Source organism: Caretta caretta, chromosome 11, assembly GCF_965140235.1.
Source record: "Caretta caretta isolate rCarCar2 chromosome 11, rCarCar1.hap1, whole genome shotgun sequence".
Lineage (NCBI taxonomy): Eukaryota > Metazoa > Chordata > Testudines > Cheloniidae > Caretta > Caretta caretta.
In genome coordinates, this window is record NC_134216.1 from 13,657,804 (window position 1) to 13,683,774 (window position 25,971).

At 42.5% G+C, this 25,971-nt stretch overlaps 1 protein-coding gene across 1 annotated transcript in view; it reads right to left on the reverse strand.

Annotated features, from left to right (window-relative positions):
- Window positions 1–21,611, reverse strand: part of ESYT3 (extended synaptotagmin 3) — a 59,846-nt gene extending 38,235 nt beyond the window's left edge. Inside the window, exons 1-4 of the mRNA XM_048869114.2 lie at window positions 21,069–21,611; window positions 6,844–6,885; window positions 4,847–4,981; window positions 3,973–4,049 (exon numbers count right to left, since the gene is read on the reverse strand). Of these exons, the coding sequence (XP_048725071.1) occupies window positions 3,973–4,049; window positions 4,847–4,981; window positions 6,844–6,885; window positions 21,069–21,392 (578 nt within the window). The 5' untranslated portion in view covers window positions 21,393–21,611. The remainder of the gene's footprint in view (window positions 1–3,972; window positions 4,050–4,846; window positions 4,982–6,843; window positions 6,886–21,068) is intronic.
- Window positions 21,612–25,971: the final 4,360 nt, after the last annotated feature.

Genomic DNA, 25,971 nt, shown 5'->3' on the forward strand with positions numbered 1-25,971 from the left:
CTTCCACAATTGGATTATTTTCTAGTTCTGAGAGAGGGCCAGGGTCTGCAAGCAAAGGCAGAGGAACGGATGTAGTTTTACTGAATGAGGGGCTCCCGGCTATGAAAAGGCCAGCCAGAGCAGACTCTGCTCCACTGCATGTTTAAATGGTGTTCTATAGCAGTCTCTCCATGGCACTAGTTTAGGTACAGGGAGGGATATGGCCAGGAGTCTGTCACTACCTGGACCAAACTGATTAACACCTCCTCACCCAGAGATGGGAAGCTCAGGGGTTACTGATGCTACTATAGTTCAGAGGAGTGACATGTGTGAACGGGCAGAAGATATCACTGAAGGACAACTCTCACCAAGCAAACAGAATTTGTCAGCTTACAAGCACAGCTGATGGCTAAATCTTAAAACAGACCCAATATCTGCATATATTTATTGGCAAAATACATGTGGTTCCTGCTTATTTTCACTTGGGTCTGTTCCCAAGTCTGACATCAGTGAAAAGGTAGGTACCCATTTGTCAAATATAAAGGGAAGAGAAGGGTAACCACCTTTCTGTATACAGTTCTGTATCCCTCCTGGCCAGAGGCAAAACCCTTTGGGGGGGGACAAAGGGTTTGTCTGTCTGTGTGATGCTTTTGCCGGGAACAGATCAGGAATGCAGTCTCAGAACTTCTGTTAGTTAGTAAAAAGAAAAGGAGTACTAGTGGCACCTTACAGACTAACCAATTTATCTGAGCATAAGCTTTCGTGAGCTACAGCTCATGAAGTGAGCTGTAGCTCACGAAAGCTTATGCTCAAATAAATTGGTTAGTCTGTAAGGTGCCACTAGTACTCCTTTTCTTTTTACGAATACAGACTAACACAGCTGCTACTCTGAAACCTGTTAGTTAGTAAGTAATCTAGCTAGAAATGCATTAGATTTCCGTTTGTTTAATGGCTGGTAAAATAAGCTGTGCTGAATGGAATGTATATTCCTGTTTTTGTGTCTTTTTGTAACTTAAGGTTTTACCCAGAGGGATTCTCTATGTTTTGAATCTGATTACCCTGTAAGGTATTTACCATCCTGATTTTACAGAGGTGATTCTTTTACCTTCTCTTCAATTAAAATTCTTCTTTTAAGAACCTTATTGATTTTTCATTGTTCTTAAGATCCAAAGGTTTGGGTCTGTGTTCACCTGTACAAATTGGTGAGAATTTTTATCAAGCCTTCCCCAGGAAAGGGGGCGTAGGGCTTCGGGGAATAATTTGGGGGAAGACGTCTCCAAGTGGGCTCTTTCCCTGTTTTGTTTAACACGCTTGATGGTGGCAGCATACGGTTCAAGGACAAGGCAAAGTTTGTACCTTGGGGAAGTTTTTAACCTAAGCTGGTAAGAATAAGCTTAGTGGGTCTTTCATGCAGGTCCCCACATCTGTACCCTAGAGTTCAGAGTGGGGAAGGAACCTTGACACCATTGATCTAACTAGGCCTGTAGCACACAACTCCATCTTAGAGCACCGGCTGAATCTTGAATAGACACTGAGCCAAATTTCCTGTCTGACCAACAGCCACTACCATCTTATGAACAGACACGAGAAATCCCACACACACACACCCCACCATGCTAAGATTAGGTGTAATCTGACTTCTTTAATCAATTTTATGTTTAGAGTCAGTGGGTCAGATTCAGACTTAGTGTAAGCTGCTGCACTTTTTCACATTGGAAGATAATGGAGAAGCTAGCACAGTTCAAGCAGGTCTCTCCTTTTTATTACCAGCTCTGACAGTGCAGGGAATTACCAAGCTAGTCCGAGTTCATAGGTAACAATAGCAGCGTCTATCATCCGCATTCTTTGGGGTGCATAACTGGATAGGCTGGCTTTTTTATCCACCTGAATCCACCCTTCACCAGGACAATTCTCTTAATTTAAAGAGATGAACTCACAAATAACTTCAGTAAGACATGAGGATGATTGCACGTTCCATCCTAGCAGAGACTACCCTATTTACAATGGAAGTCTACCTCTCAGCAATATCCAAGCACACCCATTTTCGTAGCTTTTCTTCTGCATCCTGGGGAAACACAGTCAAGGGGCAAAACCCACCCTAGCTTATTGTGCTGTTTCTCATCGCTACCACGTGCATTAGTTCCTGAAGCGACTGTCCAACCAATCCAATAGACAGCTGGTTTGCAGAAACAAAAGCCAATATATTACTTATTTTTAGAACAGTTGGGTGCACAGCACTGTCCAGGACATACAAGAGACACAAGACAAGCCTGAATAGACAAGATATGCTGGATGATCCCATGACAGTTCAGTTATGTTTTGGTCAATATGATGGCATAAGACCATAGTTCAGCAATGCTGAAAGGTTTCATGGAAGAAGCAGGTCTTCAAGAGGGACCTGGATAAGGAGTGGAGTGGCCAACTAGGGCACAAGAGGGAGACTGTTCCAGGATAAAGGTGCATATCTAAAAAAACACAACTGCATGAGTGGGAGGATCCAGATGGAGCAGGGAAGGGAGGCTTAAGAGCCGCAGGAAAGGGAGGTGTGATGTAAGCAGCAGAAATTCCTGCCTGCCTTTAAGGCTCTGCAGGGTAATGACCTTACTGTGCAAGGCGTGATACACAAACACATGAACACAGACTTGCTAAATGTCCTCAAAATGGTCTGACTGTAACAGAGGGAATTCTACAATTGTTACATCAGAGAGCATGTTGTAACATTGCCAGTCTTGGTATAAGAGTAAACAGCATGGAATTTTACAGTTTGCTAAGGGAGATGCACATTTCCTGTTAATTTTGGTGAGGTTTTCCACAGACACACAATGTAAAGGCAGACGCAGTTCTTGTTTGAGTGATGCTACTGTCCACATCACTACATGTTCTTTGGTGCACACTGCTGTTGTGGCATTACCATGCAGGAAAGCAGCTTTCATTAGGGGACTATCACCCTTCGGAAGTTTCAAAACTGTAGGCATTCACAAGAAAACATTTTCCTCTATGATCCTACCCCTTCAATGTAACTGAGAAAGGAGCTTAAGTATGAAGTGTTTGAGCTGCTAACAAAAACAAAACAAAAAAAAATCATTAAAAATTGCCACTCTAGGACTGAAGGGTAGAAAATGTTGTCCCTGTATTTAAAAAAGCTCTATGGATGATCCTCTGCTCAGTATGCGGTTGAGGTTAAAAAAAGCAAGATGTTGTGTTGCATAAGGAATGGGTGATGAACAATATTGTTACAATGCCTTCCTATAGGCAAATCAAATCAATAGAGCAGCCTCATCTGGAATACCAATCACCTCATTTCAAAAGTGATATTGCAGAACTAGAGGGGAGGAGAATAAGGAAGATGAGAATAATCCAGGGCCTGGAAAGACTCATATGAAGAGAGACTGAAAAGACTGGAATTGTTTTCCTTAAAAAGGGGATGAATAGAATAATGAATGGTACAGAGATGGTGGATTAGGAACTTCAGTTCCCCCCTCCCCTCCATCTCATAACACAAGAACAAGGGGACACTCCAAGGGGGGGGGCGGGGGGGAATTCAAAGCCAATCAAAAAGAAATATTTTTTCCTACATAGCATGATTAAACTGTGAAACTCACAGCCAAAGGATGTCATTGAGGACAAGAATTTTAAAAGATTCAAAGAGGAATTGGATATTTTTATGGACATCAAGAATATCCAGCAATGTTATAATTAAAAAACAACAAAAAGTTCTATGGATGGGATATTAAGCTTCATGCTTCAGGGAGTAAGCCAATCTCTACCTAGCATAAGCCAGGAGGAGACCTACTGTGGGGGCCAGACTATCCCACACCTGCCTATTGCACGGTTCGTACTTTCTTCTGAAGCATCGTGCACTGGACACCATCATACAGAATACCAGACTGGATGGATCTCAGGTCTGATCCACTGGAGCACTTGCTATATTCCTATGTAACTGCTTGAAGGGCAGCAAGTTAAGAGAGTTTGATATGAATAATTCAATATTACCTTATTTGCAAGTCCAGGATCACTTGTCTACTATCAATTTCCTTAGTATAAGTCTTTACTCCATTGATTTTAGGGCACTGAAAGAAGGAGAGACACATACAAGATATAGCACAGTTAACATATTTTAAATTAGGGCCAACTGAAGACTTCTACCTGCTTTATTCAACCCAGGTACATTCTTTCATTAAAAAGTTACCTGTTAATAGTCTAAAATAGTGAGTGAATTGGAAAGTTTAAAGGAAGATGTAGCACAAACTTGTAAAAGTGAAACAAGTTGGTGTTTTTTTGGGCGCACTTTTCTTACCCTTGATTTTCTCCAAAATCTGAGAGGAGTTGCACAGCTAGATCTAGAAGCATGGGAGCCTCAACAGTGCAGTACCCCTTGGCTCCCTCTACTATTCTGCAAGATCAGTACATGAGTCCAAGTCCTGCTGGGCAATCTTGATGGCCTCAGACAAGCCTGGTTCCAGATGAGCGATGCCACATTTCAAGGATCATAAGGAAACTTCTTTAAACTTTTAATGAAGGGGTGACATACAGGGATGCTGATAAGAGGGCCACCTTTACTGCCTAGCATTAGTCATAAGTTATGCCAGGCTAGGGTTACAGTCACTGGGAAGGTATTGTGTCCTCCGAATCCAGATACAGTCTTCCTCCTTTTTGGTTAAATAAGGGCTTATTTAAAAGCAAAGGAAACTGAGGACAGGATGACTCCAATAGTAGCTGGATTAGGACTGATGCAGTTAGTTTTCTAGTATTATAGAAATAAAGGAACTGTACACTAGAATCCCAACATTCACCTTCCCCCCCTCTGCGATTTTGGAGCAAAGCAGAACAAGATTGGTCTGTAACCCTTCCCGGTGACTTCACCTACCTTCTCTCCAAAGTGAATTTTGGTAAAGGTACATGTTTTCAGGTGCACATTCTTGGCTCTGATCTTTGGTTCAATCTTTTCTTTAAGCGTTTTTTCCAGGACTGTCCCAAAGTACGGCCAGGCCTGCACAAGGACCTATAGAAAGCACAAAAAACACAGTGTGGATTCTTTGTACAAGATGCATCCAGTTAAAGAAAAACTTAACTCCACGCTACACAGCACATATGGCTATTGGCCCTCTACTTTGTAATAAAACTAGTTTTTATTCACACCTTCAAGAGGATTTATTCCAGTTCCTGAGATGATGGTTAAAAAAAAGATTTAACACATACTGTTTGTGACAGATACAATGGACACATGACAGCCGTAAGACTATCCTATCAACTTTGTAAATGTTCTTTGTATCTTTATGAACTAGGGATTATATTTGGGGAACTGGGGAAGATTAATGCAAACCCCTAGGCAGGTAGCCAGCCTGGAGAAGCTTCACCTGAGGCAGGTGGGAGGGGTGCACCAAAGAGACTGTTTTTAGCTGGTTGGAGAAGTCTGGCAAACAAAGGACTGAAAATCTGTGACCACCCTGAAATGGGGGTGGGAAGAGGAATGTGTGGCTCTGATCACATCCAAGCTCAAGTGTGACACGATGACCAAGGGGGTCAGACCTTGCAGCACTGTATCTCCATCAGGGTCTCTGTGTGGAAGATGGGGGACTCCCTGGTGAACTCAGGTCTTCATAGAAGCTGTTCACTGTTGTAAGATACATTTTTCTCTGTAATGCTTTTGTTCTGTATAGTACTGTACTTTGCTTTACGAAGGGTGACTGGTCATTGATTAACCCTGTCATTGCCCCGGAGAGAGACCAGAGCTACAGATGCCAAGTTAAATTCCAACCTGTTGTGCATTGCAGGAGGAATCGCAACCTAAATCCCTGGTCTAAAAAGGAGGGAGCTGTGGGACTCTGACTGGAGAAAGGTCTCAGGCCTCTAGCTGTCATCTAAGTGGGGTGGCCTCAAGGAGGCCACAAAGGGGTCAGAGGTGCAGTTACCTCAGGAACTGTAACGCTGTTAACCTAGGTCATTTTGCTGAACGAGGAGCTTGGTTTCAGAGCAAAGCTTCCACACCCGATTAGAGATTGGTGGTGCCCAACATGAGACACCTTACAAAGTACTTCAGCCTCGGAAGTTTCTGGACACTGATCTTCTGAGAATCTGGCCCCTTTGAGGTGCCTCATATCAGGCACCTAGAAAAATAAAATAAAAATAATTTCTGAAAATTTTGGCCTTGTTCTACTTCTAACTGTTCCTATTAACTCAACAAGCAAACATGACAGTTCTCCTCCCACAAGAGCTGGCAATTCAGACTGGATGAGACAGCAATAAAGGGTGACAGTGTGCAGCAGGGGTAGGAAAGATCATAGATGAATTACTGCTACACAAGCATGTTCGTTCCTGGTATTTAGGTTTTAAGCAGCATCTGTAGTGCAGTGGTTAACGAAGGAAGACTGGAAGTCTGAGTTTTCAGGAGGGGTTTCTTATGTTCGCCAGGAGAGAAGGCCCAGCCCTCATGAACAAGACAAGCACTCAGCTCAGACTGAATCTGCACAGATTTCGTGTGCTCAAAGGTTTAAGCAGAGGCAGGGCTGGCTCCTGCTTTTTTGCCGCCCCAAAAAAAATTGGGGGGGGGGGAGGAGAGCAGGACCTGCTGACAAAGAGGGAGTGAAGGACCCGCCGCCAAATTGCTGCTGAAGACGCGGACGTGCCGCCCCAATCACGGACAGAGTGCTGCCCCTTTCTGTTGGCCGCCCCAGGCACCGGCTTCCTTCGCTGGTGCCTGGAGCCAGCCCTGAGCAGAGGCATTAAATCTGATCACTCCCTAAAATAGCAAGGTGTTGCTTTTATTATATTTGTATGTTTAAGTCCGTGGTAAGGGGCAACTCCAGAGTAGAGACCGTTCACTAAAAATATTTTCCAGATACAGCTCCATTAACACCTTCTCACCTTGTTCAGCCATTCCACCCGCTCAACATCAGGGGAGCGGACCTAGTGACAAAAAAAAAAACAAAAAACGTATTACATCGTGCAGTGCACATAACTATGGAGCTTTATGCAAGAGTAGCTGGGATGTGGAAATAGAGCTCAGGTTTGGAGGCATGCAGTCAATTGACAATCTCACGTCCCCATTTGTCTTCTATTATTACACAGTTACTTCTGAAATGGCATGAATTCAAAACAACTTTGAAAATTGGAGAATTTGTTTGAAATCAACAAGATGAAATTCAATAAAGACAAGTGCAAAGTACCACACTTCAACAACAATCAAATGCACAAATACAAAATGGGGAACAACTGGGTAGGTGGCAGTACGGTTGGGGCTATAGGGGATCACAAATTGAATATGAGTCAACAACATGGTGCAATGGCAAAAAAGGCTATTATTGTGGGGGGTATTAGCAGGAGTGTCATATATAAAACATGGGAGAGAAATGTCACGCTTTACTTGGTACTGGTGATGCCTCAGCAGGAGTATTATGTCCAGTTCTGAACAAACTGGAGTCAAGAGGAGAGCTACAAAAGTGACATGAGGCAAGGTCCAAAAACAAACAACAAAAATGTATACACCACACACCCCACACAAACAAAAAACAAAACCATGATTTTTGGAAAATAAAATAATTTTTTTTTTAAAATAAACCTGTTGAAAATTAAATCTGAATTTTACTATTAAATGTTGAGAAGCTTATGTATCAAACACATTTAAAATGATTTTATTAAATAAAAGTTTTGTTATGTGTTTAATTAAATTCCATTTACCATTCTAATGAAGGTTAATGTAAATCATGAGCAAAAATTAATAAGCAATAGTATGTTATATCATTCACCATTTTCTAAAACGTACAATTCTGAAATTAAGCTACATAATTGCTTAAATAAATGTATATAGTTATAGTGTACCCTCCTAAGTACCAAATCTAGTGTAAAATCTCTATTTAGCTTTGCAAATCAACACATTTTAATAGTTCTATCAACCAATGAGAATGCACCTTTCTTGAGAAAAACAAGAAGTACAAATGTAGAAGTTGATTCAAATCGATTACTTCAATCAAGGCTTCTCACTTGATTTAAATGGCGGACTTAAATCAATCCACCCTGAAAAAACTGGGTATGGTTAGTCTTGAGAAAAGGAGACTGAGGGGTAACCTGATGACAGTCTTCAAACATATCAGGGGCTGTTGGAAAGCGGACAATGATCAACGTTCATATCCACTGAAGGTAGGACAAGAAGTAATGGGCTTAATCTGCAGCAAGGAAGATTTAGGTTAGATATTAGGAAAAAAAAAAAAACTCTTTAACCATAGTTCTAGTTACGATGTGCAAAGGGCTTCCAAAGGTTGTGGAATCCCTTTAGAGGAGATTTTTAAAAACAGGTTCAACAAAATGTGTCAAGGATGGGCTAGAATAGATTTACTTGGTCATGCCTTAGTGCAGGGGCCTGGTCTCAAGGTCCTTTCCAGCCCTACATTTCTATGATTCTTTATTCATACCATATAGCCTTTAGGCCCATTCACATGATTAATGGGAAAACTACATACCACCACCAATAAAGCAGCATTAGCAAAGAGTTCCCTTTCCCCTCTTCATTATGCAATGGGAAACTGAGGCACTAAGCCAGTTCTGATCACAACAGGGCCACAGTATATTGAGAGAGAGAGAGAAAGAAATCAGTTTCAGACATTTACTTTGTGGTTTGTGAATAGATCAGCCCATTGCCATTAGTGAAGTAATCCAGTGCCAGAGACACGGTGGGAAAAATAAACATTATCTGAAAAATTGCAACTTGTGACACATGGCCAGAAAGGGTTAAGCATCCTGCAGGATAAGTGACCCAAATTCAACCTCTAGGGACATATTTTAAATAATATATATATTTTGTTAGAGGTTAATCATGTAACCAAAGGGGGTTCCTGTCTATGCTGCATTCTGTTAATTCAGAGATCAAAAAGGGGATTTTAACATTTAAATGAACTGTAACAATAGTGCTATCGCTGTATTCATCTCTCTTTGAAACGTACAGCAAGTCACCTGTGAATGGTGGAAAACAGGCAATTGCCTTATGTTACTCCCTGTAGCTAATTACTGGTGATGCTTAGGAAACCTGTCTACTTCAAAGTCTCCATGATTGCCTTTTGTTTACCTCAGGTTTCAGAGTAGCAGCTGTGTTAGTCTGTATTCGCAAAAAGAAAAGGAGGACTTGTGGCACCTTAGAGACTAACCAATTTATTTGAGCATACGCTTTCGTGAGCTTCATGCATCCGATGAAGTGAGCTGTAGCTCACGAAAGCTTATGCTCAAATAAATTGGTTAGTCTCTAAGGTGCCACAAGTACTCCTTTTCTTTTTGTTTACCTCAGGACTCTGAGCTGTGAAGAGAAGTCCTGGAACTGTATAAAGGTGACTTGGGTCCTGATCCTTTTTATCTCAGATATGCTTGATGCTTTATGCAGGGGAGGCTTAGTCATGGGACTGTAGATCTCCAGTCCCATCTGGATCACCCTGAATATGAACATTGGACTATAACTCATGGACTCATTCTGAAAGAACTCTTTGCAACTACAAAGCTCATCATCTCTACTACCTATCTGATCTCAGAACCGTACTCATGTCTGTATGTATACTGATCTTTTAACCAATACTTTTTTTTTTTTAAATTCAGTTTAGTTAATAAGAATTGGCTGCAAGCACGTAAGATCTGAAATATTAACTAAACTGGGAGGTAATGTGTCTGATCCTTTGGGATTGGTAGAACTTTCTTCTAGGATGAAGAAGATTTTCAGTAATCCTCATCATATCCGACTTGGATGTCTGGATGGAGGCCTAAGGCTGGGTTGCTTTAAGTGAATGGTGTTTTGGCTTCTGGGTAATCAGTAAGGTATTACAGACGCTGTTTGAAGCTAGCTTGGTGGATCTAAGTACTGGAACAACCATCAGCTTTGGGGATTGTCTGCCCCATTATTTGCAGTTTGCCCTAAGTAAGTAACCTTGGTGTGGCTCCCCTGGAATCCCAGTCACACAAGTATAACATGCATTTTTATATATTCCTCAACATCCATGCGTCAGAGCTTTAAAGATGCTACCTGACTAACTCAGGCAGTAAAAAACAATGAGAAGTCTATTGAGTAGCCTGGATTTATGCAAAACACAAAAAACCATTGCAGCATTTTCTCTCATAACCTTCTTCAGAAGTCAGCATTTATAACAGTCGAGTTTAATAGAAATTCACCAAGAATAAACCGTGTTAGAAGGTTATGGGCTAACAGAAAACCCGGAGTTAAAAATCTCCTTTTAAAGAAAGCCTTGTGTCCATCAGGAGTTCAGCTCTCATGCCCACCTCTTAGACCATCTCTCCCCAGCACCATTCGGGGACGGGGCAGGGGAGGAAGAGATGGGGATATTCGGGTGGAGGAGGGGAAGAAGAGGACAGAATGCCAAACCTATTTATCTATTTTTCCCTTGACAAAGTAGCCAAGCTATTGCTATATTTCTGCTGCCACCTTCTTTAAAAGATGGAGTCAATTTTCATCCTTGCAAGAAACAGACAGCCATCCCAGCATCACACTCTATACAGCCAATTACAGTAATCTTTAATAGAAAAAAAATCTGTTTGCATAGAATACATACAAAATAAAGGGAAAAAGCCACAGAACACGCAATAATTACAAATGAATTTCAACTAGTTGACAGGACAAGACAGGCACAAAGCTAGTATTGCAAAGCATGGAAACAGCTACAGTATAGATGAACAAAGCTTGCCTCTCAACCTAAGACTGGTCTGGACTTTTTTTAGCTTATCAGCTCAGAGTGTTTTAGCCCACATCTCAGTCCTTCTCATAAGTACCCCAGACACATATGACCTGAAAAGGACGTGCCTAGCCAATTGAAAATACAGTACCCCATTGAGGAGGGTGCCCCACTGGAGAACAGAGAATGGCTTGGACAAATGTAGTTCATTTGACACAATTAGGTTGGCCTCTCATTGTTTCAGTATCCATTCCGAATGCTCGCAAGTATACCAACATGTATGTAATTCAAGTCTCCATTCTCCCCTTCCCCTTTCTTCGCCCCCGCCGCCTCAAAGCCACCAAAAGAATTCACTCTTGGGGACGGTTTCAGAGGAACAGCCGTGTTAGTCTGTATTTGCAAAAAGAAAAGGAGTACTTGTGGCACCTTAGAGACTAACCAATTTATTTGAGCATGAGCTTTCGTGAGCTACAGCTCACTTCATCAGATGTGTACCGTGGAAACTGCAGCAGACTTTATATACACACAGAGAATATGAAACAATACCTCCTCCCACCCCACTGTCCTGCTGGTAATAGGGGAAGGTGATCAAAAAGTGGTTTGCCAAAGAGGCTAACAAGATTTCATGCAGTTTGACATCTCATTATCATTCAAATGCATACAGCCACCAGTACCAGACTAACAGTCATACAGACTAACAGACAACAGAATTCTGAACTTCCCAACATTTACAGGGGATGGCAAGACACCACTCTCAGCCAAACCCAAGGAATATCAGCAAAAAGAAAAAACTTGGGTGAGCAGAGAAATCTGTGTTTCCACTTACAGGCTTGGCCAGAAATTTATGTTGAGCTTTCCTTTTTGACAGCGCTACAGCCTCTGAAAGACTTTCTGCCTTCACTCGTGATGCTCTGGAGTGGATGCTTCACACTGACTAGTGATGCTCCAAAATGCACTGCTGCGGGACATCATAAATATCCTGCATTTCAAGTGAACCCAGAAGAGCCAGTGGACTTCAGAGGCCATAAGCAAGATAGTCAAGAAAGCAAGTTAAACTTATTTCTGCCCTAGAAGTCTGGTTCTTCTCACCCCTTGCCACCAGAGCCTTAGTGATGGCCCTCGCAAAAATATTTTTGCATGTCTCAGTTTTGCCATTCACCCTCACTGCACTGATTTTAATCTCACAGTGCTTTACAGATTCTCCTGAGATGTTCCTTGCTTCTGATTACTTTCTGAACATGCCAGTTGTTCTCACAGAATGAATTAAACAGTATTATGAAACACAGGCACTGGTTCTTCAGTATGGCCATGGAGTGCTGAGCACAAGCCCCGAGGCGGTGGCAAAGTGGAGGGGCACAGCCATGGCAAACAGAGAACTATTTTACTGGGATCACTTTTCCAGGCATCTCATTCTGCTAGCCCAGGGCTTGCCAGGGAAGATGTTTCTGGCTGTTTCCACACAGGCAGTGGGACAGTCTTCAGCTGTAACCGAACCACATCATCATCACTCAAATCAACTCTTAATTTAACACTGGTTGCAGTTAAGGCAGCAGCTCCAGTGGCTGCCCGGCAAGTTGCAGTGGGGGAGGTTTAGATTGGATATTAGGAAAAACTTTTTCACTAAGAGGGTGGTGAAACACTGGAATGCGTTACCTAGGGAGGTGGTAGAATCTCCTTCCTTAGAGGTTTTTAAGGTCAGGCTTGACAAAGCCCTGGCTGGGATGATTTAACTGGGATTTGGTCCTGCTTCAAGCAGGAGGTTGGACTAGATGACCTTCTGGGGTCCCTTCCAACCCTTATATTCTATGATTCTAAGTGTGTCTGTCTCTCTCTCTCACCCCCCCGCCCCCACCCAAATGGGATGCTGCAAAACTCTACTTGCAGAGACAGGTGAAGTGGGGGCAGGGCACCCAAAAGGAGGAAGAATGGGCTGGAGACCCTCTAGGGAGTGTGACAGAAAACAGAAGTAGATGTGCTAAAGGAAGAGAGGAGGTGCCTGCCCTGCAAGGCCCCACATGAGTACTAGGGTTTAGAATGACCAAGGCTACAATCTTGATGTACTGTTTGAAACAATATTACATTAAAGCACACTAGGGAACAAACGCACTCAATGCTAAACCAGAGGCTCATTAACAAGGATACAGAGCTTAAAAACAAATTACATCATTTTTATACTCATAATAAAAATTAAATATTCTATTTAGATAAAAATTTTGGGACGTGCCCAGTGAAATCTTCTCATTTTACTACGAAAGAAAGCCCCAAAAAACCCTGATACTACAGAACTCAAAAATTGCTGAAAATAACACCCCCACAATTAAATTAATAAACCCAGAAAAACAGATGCCCTAGGTACAAGGTAGTGGTCAGGTAAGTTTAATTTTACTCTTGCAAGCTATTGAGAGTTTCTGTATCATGTTGCAGGATAGGCCTGTCTCACAAATAAATCTTTGTTAATTTTGCTAGTGAAGGCAGGTGTCTAATTATCACTCTGTAGAAGTGATGGGTATAATTAAACCAAGTTCTTTCAAAAACCAGCAGCATACCTTGAACTGAATCTCCTGGACAAGGATGGATATTCAGCCTAATTCAATCACATGCAATTTAGTTGAGGTTGGTCCCGCTTTGAGCAGGGGGTTGGACTAGGTGACCTCCTGAAGTCTCTTCCAACCCTAATCTTCTATGATTCTACTGGGCACACAGTATTCAGAGAGAGAGAGCGCGAGCATGCAAGCATGTGAGAGAGAGAGTAAGGAGTGGCAGACTGTCATGCTTCTTAGAGAATGAAAAAATCCATGAAGTAGAGAGTTTGAATGCTTATTCTAAGATAAAGAAACCAGATAAAACTATTTTCCCTTGTTTCCGAATAGATATGAATGGTACCCAATCGATCAAATGCATGCTTCTCAATTCAGGAATGTTTAGAGTGCTTTGAAATCCTCAAATAGAAGTGCAAATTATTTACCTTTTATTCGACCTTGCTTTAGGATTTAGTTAGGTTTTTTTTTTTAAGTCATCATCAGCTCCAGTTATTAGATTGAAAGCAAAGTGGTGTCAAGGGTGTTTCTTTAAAAGAAATTTGTTTTGATGTTCTAAATGGTAATAACTCTTCTTTAGTAAGAGACAGGCACCCAGGTTTACTAAAATGCCAATCTACCCAGCTAAATTTACACAATAAAGCAGGAACACTGCATCTGAGGTGATGATCAATACAGATGAAACACTACTGACATTTAACATGAAGGAGGATTACAAGAACCAGATGATCTCCACCTTTAGTGTCAGTCTGTCATCATGCGTGGAAAGGTCCTTGGAGAGAGTCATAGAGTCAGCCAGTTCTCAGTTTCAAGGCAATAGTTATTTATAGTAAGGCGCCCCAGAGCCATCCCATATTTGATCTCTAGTTGAATGGATTAAGAAATTTATATTTGCGTTCGGTGAACAGTCCTTATTGGGGGCAGTGTCTCCAGGTGAGGTTTGAGATGCATTAATGGAGGGGTACTGAGAAGCTTGTATTGCTGCAGCCCTTCGTTCTGCAGATTAACAGATTACTTTAGATTACCAATGCTCCTGGACAAAAGGAGCAAGTATCTTTTTGAAGATTAAGAAACCTATGTTTGATTTTTCATTCCTTCCCCACCCTCACATTTGCGTTCTGATAACCACGTAGCATTGTTTCAGATATTGAAATAGGGGTTGCCTGGCCAGCATGGGCCATTGTAGCAGTAAGTCATACAAGAGTAGGGGCATTAAAGGGGAAGAATTGCCCAGTACTTAGGGCACTAGCCTAGGACTTGGAGACCTGGGTTCAAGTTCTGACCCTGTTCTGCCACAGACTTCCTCTGTGATCTTGGGCAGTGTCTCTGCCTTAGTGACATCTGCAAAATGATAAGAGGAGCACTGCCCTCTCTCACAGCAGTGTTGTAAGGACAAAAACATTAAAGACTGTGAGGTGCTCTACTGTAACGGAAGCCATACAACTACCTAAAATAAACTGATCAGCAGGCTATTGGTGCATACCTCAGATGCATTGTGGGGCAAGACCAAAGGTAGAATTCTCCTGTTAACACAGAAGTGCAGTTTTATTAGGTTTCTTAATATGAGAGACATGTTTTAAAGTTACAATTATATATAAAAAAAATCCTTCATCCCCCCCACAGGCTGAGCTTATGTATCACATTGGGTTGCTGCTTTAGCCTTTTAGAAGAAAGAAGTTTAAAAACTAGTTTTTAAAAGATTTCAAACAGTCATTCGCCCACCCCCCCCCCAATATCACTGAAGGCTAACAAATGATTTAGAGATTTTCATGGGATCCACTTTAAAGAACAGAGATCTTAACTACACCTGGATCCTGCAGTAGCTGCAAGCAGAAGAACATGTCTTTCTCCCTACACAGTACAGATTCCAGGCTAAATCCGGTCCCTAATTAAGTCAGTACCAAAACTCCAAGTGACTTCAATGGCAGCAGGCTCTGACAATGTACCAGCATCACATGCGTTGCAGAGATGAGGGAGCGGGGGAAGGCATATAACAAGACACTCCCTGTACCAAATCCTAGACGTGTAAACCCAGGATTAGCATCCAGGAACTCCCAAGCTCAGTGCCATACCAGAATTAGATTGTCTACATAGTGTTTAAATGGTCAAAGTCAGTTTCCCCATCTGTAAAATAGGGATGACACTTGCTAGTACTTTCTGCATTCCTGATACGTTGGCAAGTGTTTGAAAAGAGCTTTGAAGATCAAAAATACTTGGCAAGTGCTAATTATTATTCAGTGAAAAGACTATATAGTTTTTTTCCACATCCACTCCTTCCCCAGAGGCTGGAAACACCTATGGCCATAGCTACAAAAACGGAGATTCTGACATGTCTGAAATGATAAAGTGATCTGTTCAAATATTACACAAGTGTGTGCCTGTAGGGTTTCCTAGGAATACTGATTTCAGCAAATGGTACACAACCAGCACTATGCCCAGGAAGCAAAACCATGTTGATTTTAAGTTTCAGAGTAGCAGCCGTGTTAGTTTGTATCCGCAAAAAGAACAGGAGTACTTGTGGCACCTTAGAAGCTAACAAATTTATTAGAGCATACGCTTTCGTGGGCTACAGCCCACTTTATCGGATGCATATGCTAACTAATAAATCTGTTAGTCTCTAAGGTGCCACAAGTACTCCTGTTCTTTGTGGATTTTAAGGGCAGTTTTGCCTAAATAAGGAGTTGCTAATAGGCCTTTAAAAAAGGCATTACACTGTATGCCTGATAATGCGATGCAAGGAATTCCCATAGTTAGGTTACATGTAGTTTTACATTAGCATGAGGCTTAGTGAGTGTATTTGAACATTGTTGCCTGTATTCTTCCAAGACTGCAAATGCCACAATGACAGCTGATCAACATGGGGACCAGAGTGAAATTAAACATTTTGCAAAGTCAGTTTGACTATTTTCTCTGTACAGAAAGCAAAACAAACAGTGCCCACTGTGTTTGTTCATTCACACAGAGGGAAAGGAGATGTCCTAAAAACAGGAATATGTGGTTGTAAGCCATTGAAATCAGCAGGAGTAGCATTAACTAGATTTCAGTTGATGTCACTTTACACAAGATAATTGTTTGAAGCCTCCTGCACTATACTATCTTTTATGTCTGGCATTTTGGGTCTACATCCCAAATTTGAGCCTCAGTATGTTGAGATCTGGGAAGGACTATTTTCAAAGACCATTTTCAATTTTGCAGCTGAAAACTATCTTTGTAAACAACTTGTGTACATGCACAAAGATAGGCCATAAGATAGAGAGTAACTTTAAAGTCACTATACATTTCATACTGTAGCAAAGGTCAATTTATAAACAAACTGTTTCCTCAGAGATGGACCAAAGCCAGAACTGGACACTGCAAATATTCCCAAACCCTAGATCTGACTCCAGAGTGAACTGACCCCAGAGTCAAAGGTGGTGAACGGACTCCAGAGTCAAAATTCACAGCTTAGAGCCATTTTTACAACCTAGGAATCTTTTAAGTTAGTCCATTTTAGGTCAGCTCTCAAGACAGATATATGTTTAGGTTCAAGAGCCCTTACAATGCTAAGTCTGAGCCACATCTAAGTGTAGGATAGTTTTCTCCTGTTGATTAGTCAGGTGTCCTGCTGATTGTTGCTGGTTAATGGAACTAAATTACATGCCATGATTTTTTTCCATTTATCCCTGTAAGTTAGCAGGGCTCTCTCATCTGATCTTTCAGAGCTTACCATAATGAAGTATTGTTCTGAGCCAAGGGAGGACCATTACAGAGCACACCTAGGCCAGCACTGCAGTTTCACATTCAATGTCTTTAGTAGACTTTACACCATAATTCAATTATTCCCGAAATCCTAGCTTGCCACAATTTGAGTCTCATTCACACTCCCACCTCCGAATATTAGAAGAGAAGGGGCTCTATAAAAGGGGTGTTCCTATCTGAAGGCTTTCAAAAACCTTGAGGGAGGAAAGGTTTAAGAAGAACTCTGAAAACTTGGTCTAATAACCAGAGAGCAAAATCTAAAGAGAAACTAAGCAAAGATGAGTGGCACAAAGGAGATGAGAAACATAGCTAGGGAACAGCTGGACAGAAAAAAAGTGAATAGAAAAAAAAAGGAGAAAAATGGACAAAAGAAAAATGTCAGAAGGGAAGAAAAGAAAGAGCTAGAAAGTGAGGCAAACTAAAGTTTCAAAAGCAAGCCAGAATCTAAGTCTCAAACGTAAAACTGAGCAAAGATTAGAAGGCTGAATAAAAACCACATATATGGAAGAGAAACAGACCAGAAATAGCAGGAGAAAGGAAGGTGAAATGTAAGTAGATGCTTGGTTTTGTTTCTTTGTTTTATTGTTATTAAATCTTAGTTCCTACCATCGTTTGACAAGGCAGTTCTGTTTTTACCTATCAGTATTGCCAATCCTAAACATTCAAAAAAAATCAAGAGTCAAGCCTCAAAAAAACCCCAACAACTTGTGTTCTCTCTCTTTACCTTCTGGCTCTGGAGCTTTTAGGGCACATTGCTTATATCCAAGCTTTTCTCCACAACCATGAAAACTAGAAACTTACTTAAAAGAATACCACATTGTTTGGCTGTTAACCAATCTCATAATATTTTTAGAATGTTTAGTATTCCCTACACTTATGGTAATTTGTGTAACTATGAATTAGATTCCCACCATGCTTTTCATTTATGCCACATTTCAGTGCATAAAGCAGGTGAACTGTATAGCCTCTATTGTTTGTGTATGCAAAACCATTCAGAAGTTATACCAAATATAAACAGGGTGCAAGGATAATTGGTATATGTATAAGACGACAAAATTTAGTATTAGGAATAATTGGTGCAGATGCCTTGGTACCCTGAAAACAAGTTATGAAGCCACATAAGAAAAGGGATTAAAGGGTTTATGTTAATGAGGTAACACCTTGGGAGTTTTCTATCTATTGTAAACAAATTGGACATAAAAAAAATTATAAACTCACTTCTACCTTTGGAATAGAAAAGAGCTGCAAACCTGTTTCCCCAATTTGAATAAAGTATTGGCCCCTTCTGTATTGTGCTAATCTGATTAATAAACACCAACTGAGCTGAGTTATCTAAACTAAACCCTCTTACAAAAGGATAGTTGAGATTACATGGGAATCTCTTGATTCCATCAGCTGGGATTTAAGACACACCAAACATCCTGAGACTCATGATTAAGTAGCAATCATTGGCAACAATGCATTTATTAATCTTTCAAGTTGTATTCCTATGGGCAATGACTCCAAAGTAAATCAGAAATCCCACCTACAAATGGAACACTGGGGCCAGCAGAAAAGAGGCAGAGAATCCCTGTGGGGCAGATGCATTAGTTTAAAAAAAACAAAACAAAACACACACACACACACACCGGACCCAGTCTTGTGAGGTGCTAAGCACTTTCCTCTCCCACTGAAGGCAGGTTTCAGAGTAACAGCCGTGTTAGTCTGTGTCTGCAAAAAGAAAAGGAGGACTTGTGGCACCTTAGAGACTAACACATTTATTTGAGCATAAGCTTTCGTGAGCGACAGCTCACTTCATCGGACGCATACTGTGGAAAATACAGAAGATGTTTTTGTACACACAGACCATGAAAAAATGGGTGTTTATCACTACAGTGAGAGTGGAAGGCCACCAGAGCCTTCCAGAATTTGGGCCATTGCCAGGTCAATTTACAGCCCAAAATGTAGCCTTTGTATGACAGTTTGCTACATGTTTTGATCAGTGGAAATGCCTCCATTTATTATTCTTTTTAAAATAGAAATAGAAACAGTTTATTTTCTAAAAGACAAAACATTCCCCTGCTGCATGTGTAAGCGAACATAACAATATCTGGCTACATCAAAAAGTAATGCTGACCATAAGAGAAATTGACTAATCAGTTTTCATTATCCAAACAGAGACTTTACAGAGAATGAGCCACCAAACACACACACAGTTAGGAGTACATGTTAGTACACACACAGTTAGGAGATTTATGGCATTTCAAGTTGAATAATTTAGAAACTGGTAAAAAAATACAGAAACCTGTTTGAAGTTGGTCTGTCTAAGTCGTAACCTGACAGTGTCAGTTTGTTAAATGTTTTATAAATGTGGAAGTCATTATGTTTATGGGGGATTGGAGATTAATGCTAATAGAGGAGAGAAAAGATTTTTTGGATGAGCAGGATTCTGAAATAAATAGCTAAGACTGGAGAAAAAAACACTTAACACAATGCATCCCAGATATTTCAATAGTGTGCATCTGAAACAGGATTCACTGGGGGGGGTTGGGGGGAGGCATCATCCCTTACCTGTTACATGAATCCATACAACCATGTTTGGAACAATGTGTCTGTCACTAATATTAAAGCTTTCAGATTAGTATTCACTTTACATAGTAATGCAAGACAGACATTTTTTCTGGCCTAAGGAACTACTGTTGGCTTTATTTCACCTCCCACAATATCCTGGTACATATTCCAGTTTATTTAAGCAAGCAGGAAAATGTCTGAATGTACAGATCCAGCAACTCTGTAGCCAGCATAAATGCTAATTTCCCTACGTGTTGCAAGCAAGCAAAGGTAACACCTGACATTGACAAGGGCCTCAAAGTAGCAGTACTCTTTATCAAAAAGTCCGATGTAATTTACCGACAAAATTCCTTTTGTAGCAGTCACCACCATATGTAAATAAGCTGAATAGCCGCATAAAGGCAAAGCCATATGCCTCTATATGATCTAATGACAGGGAGTACTTTCGAGAGAAGGAACTAGACACAGGCTGTCAATACCTTCACGTGGGAACTAGTTGTTTTGGTTGCTATCGCCCAAGCTGTTGCACAAGAGATACACTTTACAGGCCAGGAATTTTACAACAGCTTCTCATTTCATAAAAAGGAATTTGATGATAATAAAGTTACTTGGTACAGATCCAGTAACTAGAGTCAGGCATGTAGAAACCCTTTCCATTAGGCAGATGTGGTTCATGGTCATGGGGCATCAGCAACTTAAAAGTCACACTAATGTCTGAAAGCGTTTTCCTTACTATGGTTATAAGTAACAGGTGTTGAACTTGAAAAACTGGAGAGAAAGTATTTATTTATTTTTACATTTATTTTGTACATTTCAGGGTATTTGTACAGCCAGTTTTGCTGTTTCCTCTGTATATCATTAGCTTAACCAAATGTTTGTATGGGTCTTCCCTTCAACAAAGCAGAAAGACATTTTAAAATGGGGAAATAGAATTGTAAAGCTGGAAAAATTCTCAGGAAGGCTTAATGGCAGGCACAGTACCTCCAACTGACTGCGTTTCAGGATAATGGTGTCCCTGTTTCAGAGTCAGGCAAAACCACAGACAGCAGAGAACTATGTCATGTTCACAACTCTGTTAGTTTTACACGTCCAAAGTAAAGGAAGATGGCCAGGCTCACCCTGCCGCTGTTCCATCACGTCTGGGTCACAGCTGACTCCCCCTGGCAGAACTGACTTATCCCGGCCCCAAGAGATTTCCCAAGTATTTTAGAATGAACCAAGAGCCAAGTAATTTATAAAACGTTTCCCCAACAGAGGTAATCCAACCCTCTTCCCCAAAACTGGGTCCTGCTACAAGGTCCAACCCCCTCCTTGAAAGAATTACCATTCAAGTTACAGAGATGGGGCCGAGGGGTGTCATTTGGAGCCAGACTGCCAACACGCAGAAGCTGCGAGGACCCAGGCTCCCCTGCAGCCTATGAAGACGACACTGGCCATTTGCAGAGCGAGGAGCTCGACTCTCCAACACGCAGCCCAGCTGCTCCCGGCCTGACCCCGCCAGCTCTGCCGAAGCGCTTCCCCCGGCAGCCGGGGAGGTGCAGAGGCCCCTGGGCGCCACGCCCAGCCGGGCCGGGCCGGGCCGGGCGCTGCCCCCCGCACTCACCCACGCAGGCAGGTGCTGGGAAGCGACGCTCTGGTGTCTCTCCTCCTCCGCGAGCCGCCCAAACGCCGCCGAGAGCCGGGCTCGCTTCCCGCGCCGGTTCCGCCGCCACCACATCCACAGCACCAAGCCCGCCAGCACCCAGCTCGAGCTCAGCCCCAGGGCGCCGGCCAGGTAGACCGGGGCGAGGCAGAAGAGCGCCCGGGCCACGAAGGCGCCGAGCTCCTGGAGGAGCCAGGGCGGCTCCTGCTGCTGTTGCCCGCGGGGCTCGCCAGGTGTAGCGGCGCCGGGGCCGGAGTCCCCGCGGGCGGCAGCCGCGGGCTGCATGGCGGCTCGAGCCGAGTCTCCCCCGCGCACGGGTCCGCGCTCGGCGCCGGGCACCCAGAGTTAGCGCAGCTGCTCCGGAGCGGGGCACCGGCTCCCGCCCGCCTCCTCCATGCGGGCCTCGGCTCTTACTGCGGGGCGGGAGCCGCTCAGGTGCGGAGCCACTGGGCTCCCGGCGGCTCCGCCCTCCCCAGCTCCTGCCCCCGGGCGCGGCCGCGCGCTGCGATAGGCGCCGGGTCCGCAGCAGGGGCAACCTGCGCTCCCTGCCCTCTGCTGCCCCCTGCAGGGGAGTCTCCGCCCGGCTAGGGAGCCGGCTGGGGCAGGTGGTGTTCAGCGCTCCAGGAAAGGCTGGTGCAAGAGCGGAGCCAGGGGTGTGGAGCTGCTGGGGGCAAGCGAGCTGCGGCAGGAGAGGAGCCAAGGAGGGCGAGGTCTGGTTTAAATAAATGAGGCGCTTGGGGAACGGAAGGGATGGGGGCAGGTGAGACCAGGACAGCAGGAGAGGAGGAAGGAGAAAACTAGGGAAGGAGGACAGGGGGAGTCATCCCTGGAGGAAGGGAGAATGTTAGGAGGGTAGGACGTTTGGGGGAAGGAAAGTGTTAGCCTAGGGAAAGGGAAATGGGAGGGAGGGAGGATGAGCGAAGGAAAAACCTCACACAGGATTGCAGGAGAAAACGAGGAAAGCAAGAAAAACCTACATTTGGAAGGAGATTTAATGACTGGGGGGGGGGGGGGATATTGAGGTGCAAGAAGCTGGGGCAGAAATACTGGGAAGGGGAGAAAGAGAAGAGAGACCCAGCTGACATGATAAGTCAAGCGGCTAGAGGTGCCCGCCTGGCCTCAGCACCAGGTGTAACTGGTACAGGGTGGTAGATGGGCAGCTCCTTCCCCCTTACAGAAAGTGCAAGATGGCCCCTCCTGCCTCTGTTTAGCCTGGCACAAACAATACTCTCTCACACTCAGTAGAAAAGATCCCATCCCCAGCCTGATCCCTCTGGGTACAGCCTGGCACAACAGGACCCATCCTCGGTCATCTGAGAATCCGCTGCTTAGGGTGACTCCTGCAGTCAGCAAATTCAAAACAGGAAAAGGGAGAGGCGGGATTACAGATTCTCATGACAAATCTTTCCCAACTTGACTTTGATTAATTATTGCTGCTTTAGGGAACCACCTCTGCCCGCTGTAGGGGTCTTACACCTTCCTCTAAGGTACCCAGTGCTGGGCACTGTCAGAGACAGGATACTGGACTAGATGGACCTTGGGTCTGAGCCAGTATGGCAGTTCCTATTCCATGTTTTTCAGTTGTCCAGTAATAAAATTCAATTATGATTGTTCCCCCTGTTTAAATACAGAAGGGGGGGTCAGTTTAAAGCAGTGGCTCTCAACCAGAGGTACATGTAGCCTGGGGGTACACAGAGGTCTTCCAAGGGGTACATCAACTCAACTAGATATTTGCCCAGTTTTACAACAGGCTACATAAAAAGCACTAGCAAAGTCAGTACAAATTAAAATTGCATCCAGACAATGACTTGTTTATACTGCTCAAATTACTATACATTGAAATGTAAGTACAATATTTATATCCTAATTGATTTATTTTATAATTATATGGTAAAAATAAGAAAGTAGGCAATATTTCAGTAATAGTGTGCTGTGACACTTTTGTATTTTTGTGTCTGATTTTACAAGCAAATAGTTTTTAAGTGAGGTGAAACTTGGGGTACGCAAGACAAATCAGACTCCTGAAAGGGATACAGAAGTCTGGAAAGGTTGAGAGCCACTGGTTTAAAGCATAAACAGGTCTGTATTTGCTCCTTTTGGAAACTGCTGATTTTTTATCCCCCTCTAATTTTGCTGGGTTTTGGAGAGTTTCGATTTCGCTTGGGACCTCCAGAATTTTTTTTTAAATCAATGCAACCTTAATTCTGTCCCTTTTGTGCACATGCATTAGGATATAGTCTTTAGTTATATGATCACGTATTATTGTTTCCTCAGTCAGTATACAGAATGTACTGTGCTGATTGACTCAGTTGAGAATGTGTGGTTTCAGAGTAGCAGCCGTGTTAGTCTGTATCCACAAAAAGAAAAGGAGGACTTGTGGCACCTTAGAAACTAAGAAATTTATTTGAGCATAAGCTTTTGTGAGCTTCAGCTCACTTCATCAGATGCATCCGATGAAGTGAGCTGTAGCTCACAAAAGCTTATGCTCAAATAAATTTCTTATTCTTTAAGGTGCCACAAGTCCTCCTTTTCTTTTTGAGAATGTGTGTGACTGATGCTGGTTTTTAGGACTCCTGCCTCATCTGTAATGGACAATGTAGGACACTACAAACGAAAAAGCCTGTAATTAAGAAAGTTAACTGTGACTCAGGAGCACTGAGTTTTATCCTGGGCTTTCCCACAGACTTGCTATTTGATATGAGCAAGTTATTTAACCAAAAATTTTGAAGGTAGCCACTAACTGTGTTTCTATCATTTTGGCTCTCCAATTTGAGACGCGCGAAGTCAGATTTTCAGGAGTGGTGAGCACACACAACTATTGTACAAGTGAAGTCAATGGGAGCTGCCGATGCTCAGCACCTCTGAAAAAGCCTGTCACCAAACCTGAGAACTTCCTAAGGGAGAGGAAAACTCATTCAACAGTAGATAAAATTAAACTCAAAATTAAGATATTAAAAAAAGGAAAATAGGAGGAAAAAGGAGAAAAGCTTAATATCACATTGAGTTTTGACAGGACAATTAATAAACAAGTTACAAATGTAAATGTAAGAAAAACAGAAGTTTGTGCCTAAATATGAGATAATGAAAGACTTTAACTGACACTATCAACTGACAAAACACAAGAGGCAGATAAAAACTAGAAAAGCTAGAAAACCACAATATGTGATCAATACCACAAAGCTGAAGAAAGCAACTGGGAGCAGGGCCCATCAATACAGCTTTACAAATGTTCTGAGGCCAATTTCTAATGGTGTACTTGTGTATATACTAAGTTAGTCATAGAATCATAGAACCATAGGGTCTGACAGCATGGCAAGGGCTAACCTCCTGCCAAGATGTAGGATTTGTTGTGTCTAAACTATCCAAGACCGGTGGCTACCCAGCCTCCTTTTGAAAACCTTCCATGAACTCCCTAGGCAGTCTGTTCCATTGTCCTATGTTCTTACAGTTAAGAAGATTTTCCTGAGATTTAATCTAAACCTGCTATACTGTAGTTTGAACCCATTGCCTCTTGTCCTGCCCTCTGTGGCAAAAGAGAATAACTTTTCTCCATCTTTTTTATGGCAGCCTTTCAAGTACTGTATCTGAAGACTATCATATCCCCCCTTAACCTCCTCTTTTCTAAATTAAACATACGCAGTTCCTTCAGCCTTTGCTCATATGGCTTGCATTCCATCCCTTTGAACATCTTCATCACTTGCCTCTGAATCCTTTCCAGTTTCTCTATGTCCTTTATACACATTGATGACCAAAACTGGACACAGTACTCCATCTGAGATCTAACCAGCATCGAGTAGAATGGTACTATCATTTCCCGTGACTTGCATGCTATGCCTCTCTTAATGCAACCTAAAATTGCATTTGCTTTTTTAGCAACAGCATCGCATTGCTGACTCATGTTGAGGTTGTGATCCACTACAACTCCCAGATCTTTTTCAGCAATGCTGCTTCCGAGCCAGTTTTCTCCCATTCTGTATTTATGCATTTGTTTTTTCTTCTCTAAGTGTAGCACTTTACATTTGTCTTTGCTGAATTTCATTTTGTTGTCTACAGTCCAGCTCTCCAATTTATCAAGATCCTTCTGAATTTTAGCTGTACCCTCCACAGTATTGGCAATCCCCCCTAGCTTTGTGTCATTTGCAAATTTGATCAGTGTGCTCTCTATTCCTCCATCCAAGTCATTAATAAAAATGTTAAACAACACCCAACCCAGAACAGATCCCTGTGCAACACCACTTGAGACCTCCCTTCAATCTGACATCATTCCATTAATAGTTACTCATTGTTTGTGGTTGTTTAACCAATTATGTATCCACTTAATTGTAGTCCCGCTGAGCCTGCATTTCTCCAGTTTACTTATCAGAATGTCATGTGGGACTGTGTCACAAACTTTCTGAAGTTCTGGTATATTATGTCCACTGCATTCCCCCATCCACCAAATCACTTACCCTGTCAAAGAAGAAAAACAAGCTGTTTTGGCATGATTTGTTCTTGGTAAATTCACGCTGACTGCTAGTGATTATCCCGTCATCCTCCAGTTATTTGCAAACTGAATGTTTTATACATTGCTTGAGTAGCTTCCCAGGTATTAAAGTCAGGCTGACTGGTCTATAGTTCCCTGACTCCTCCTTTTTAAGATGAGCACTACATTAGCCCTTCTCCAGCCTTCTGGGACCTCTCCTGTCATCCATGACCATTGGAATAGATTGATGTTGAGCCCCTAGTGTTACATCTTTTAGGAACTGCCAGCCCCCTTCAACTCCTTTTCTTCCTAATTGATCTTTCCAGGAGACCTTGCCTATTTCTCTGAGTTGGTTGAAATCCACCTTTCTGAAGTCCTTGTTTTGCTGTTCTCATGTCCTCC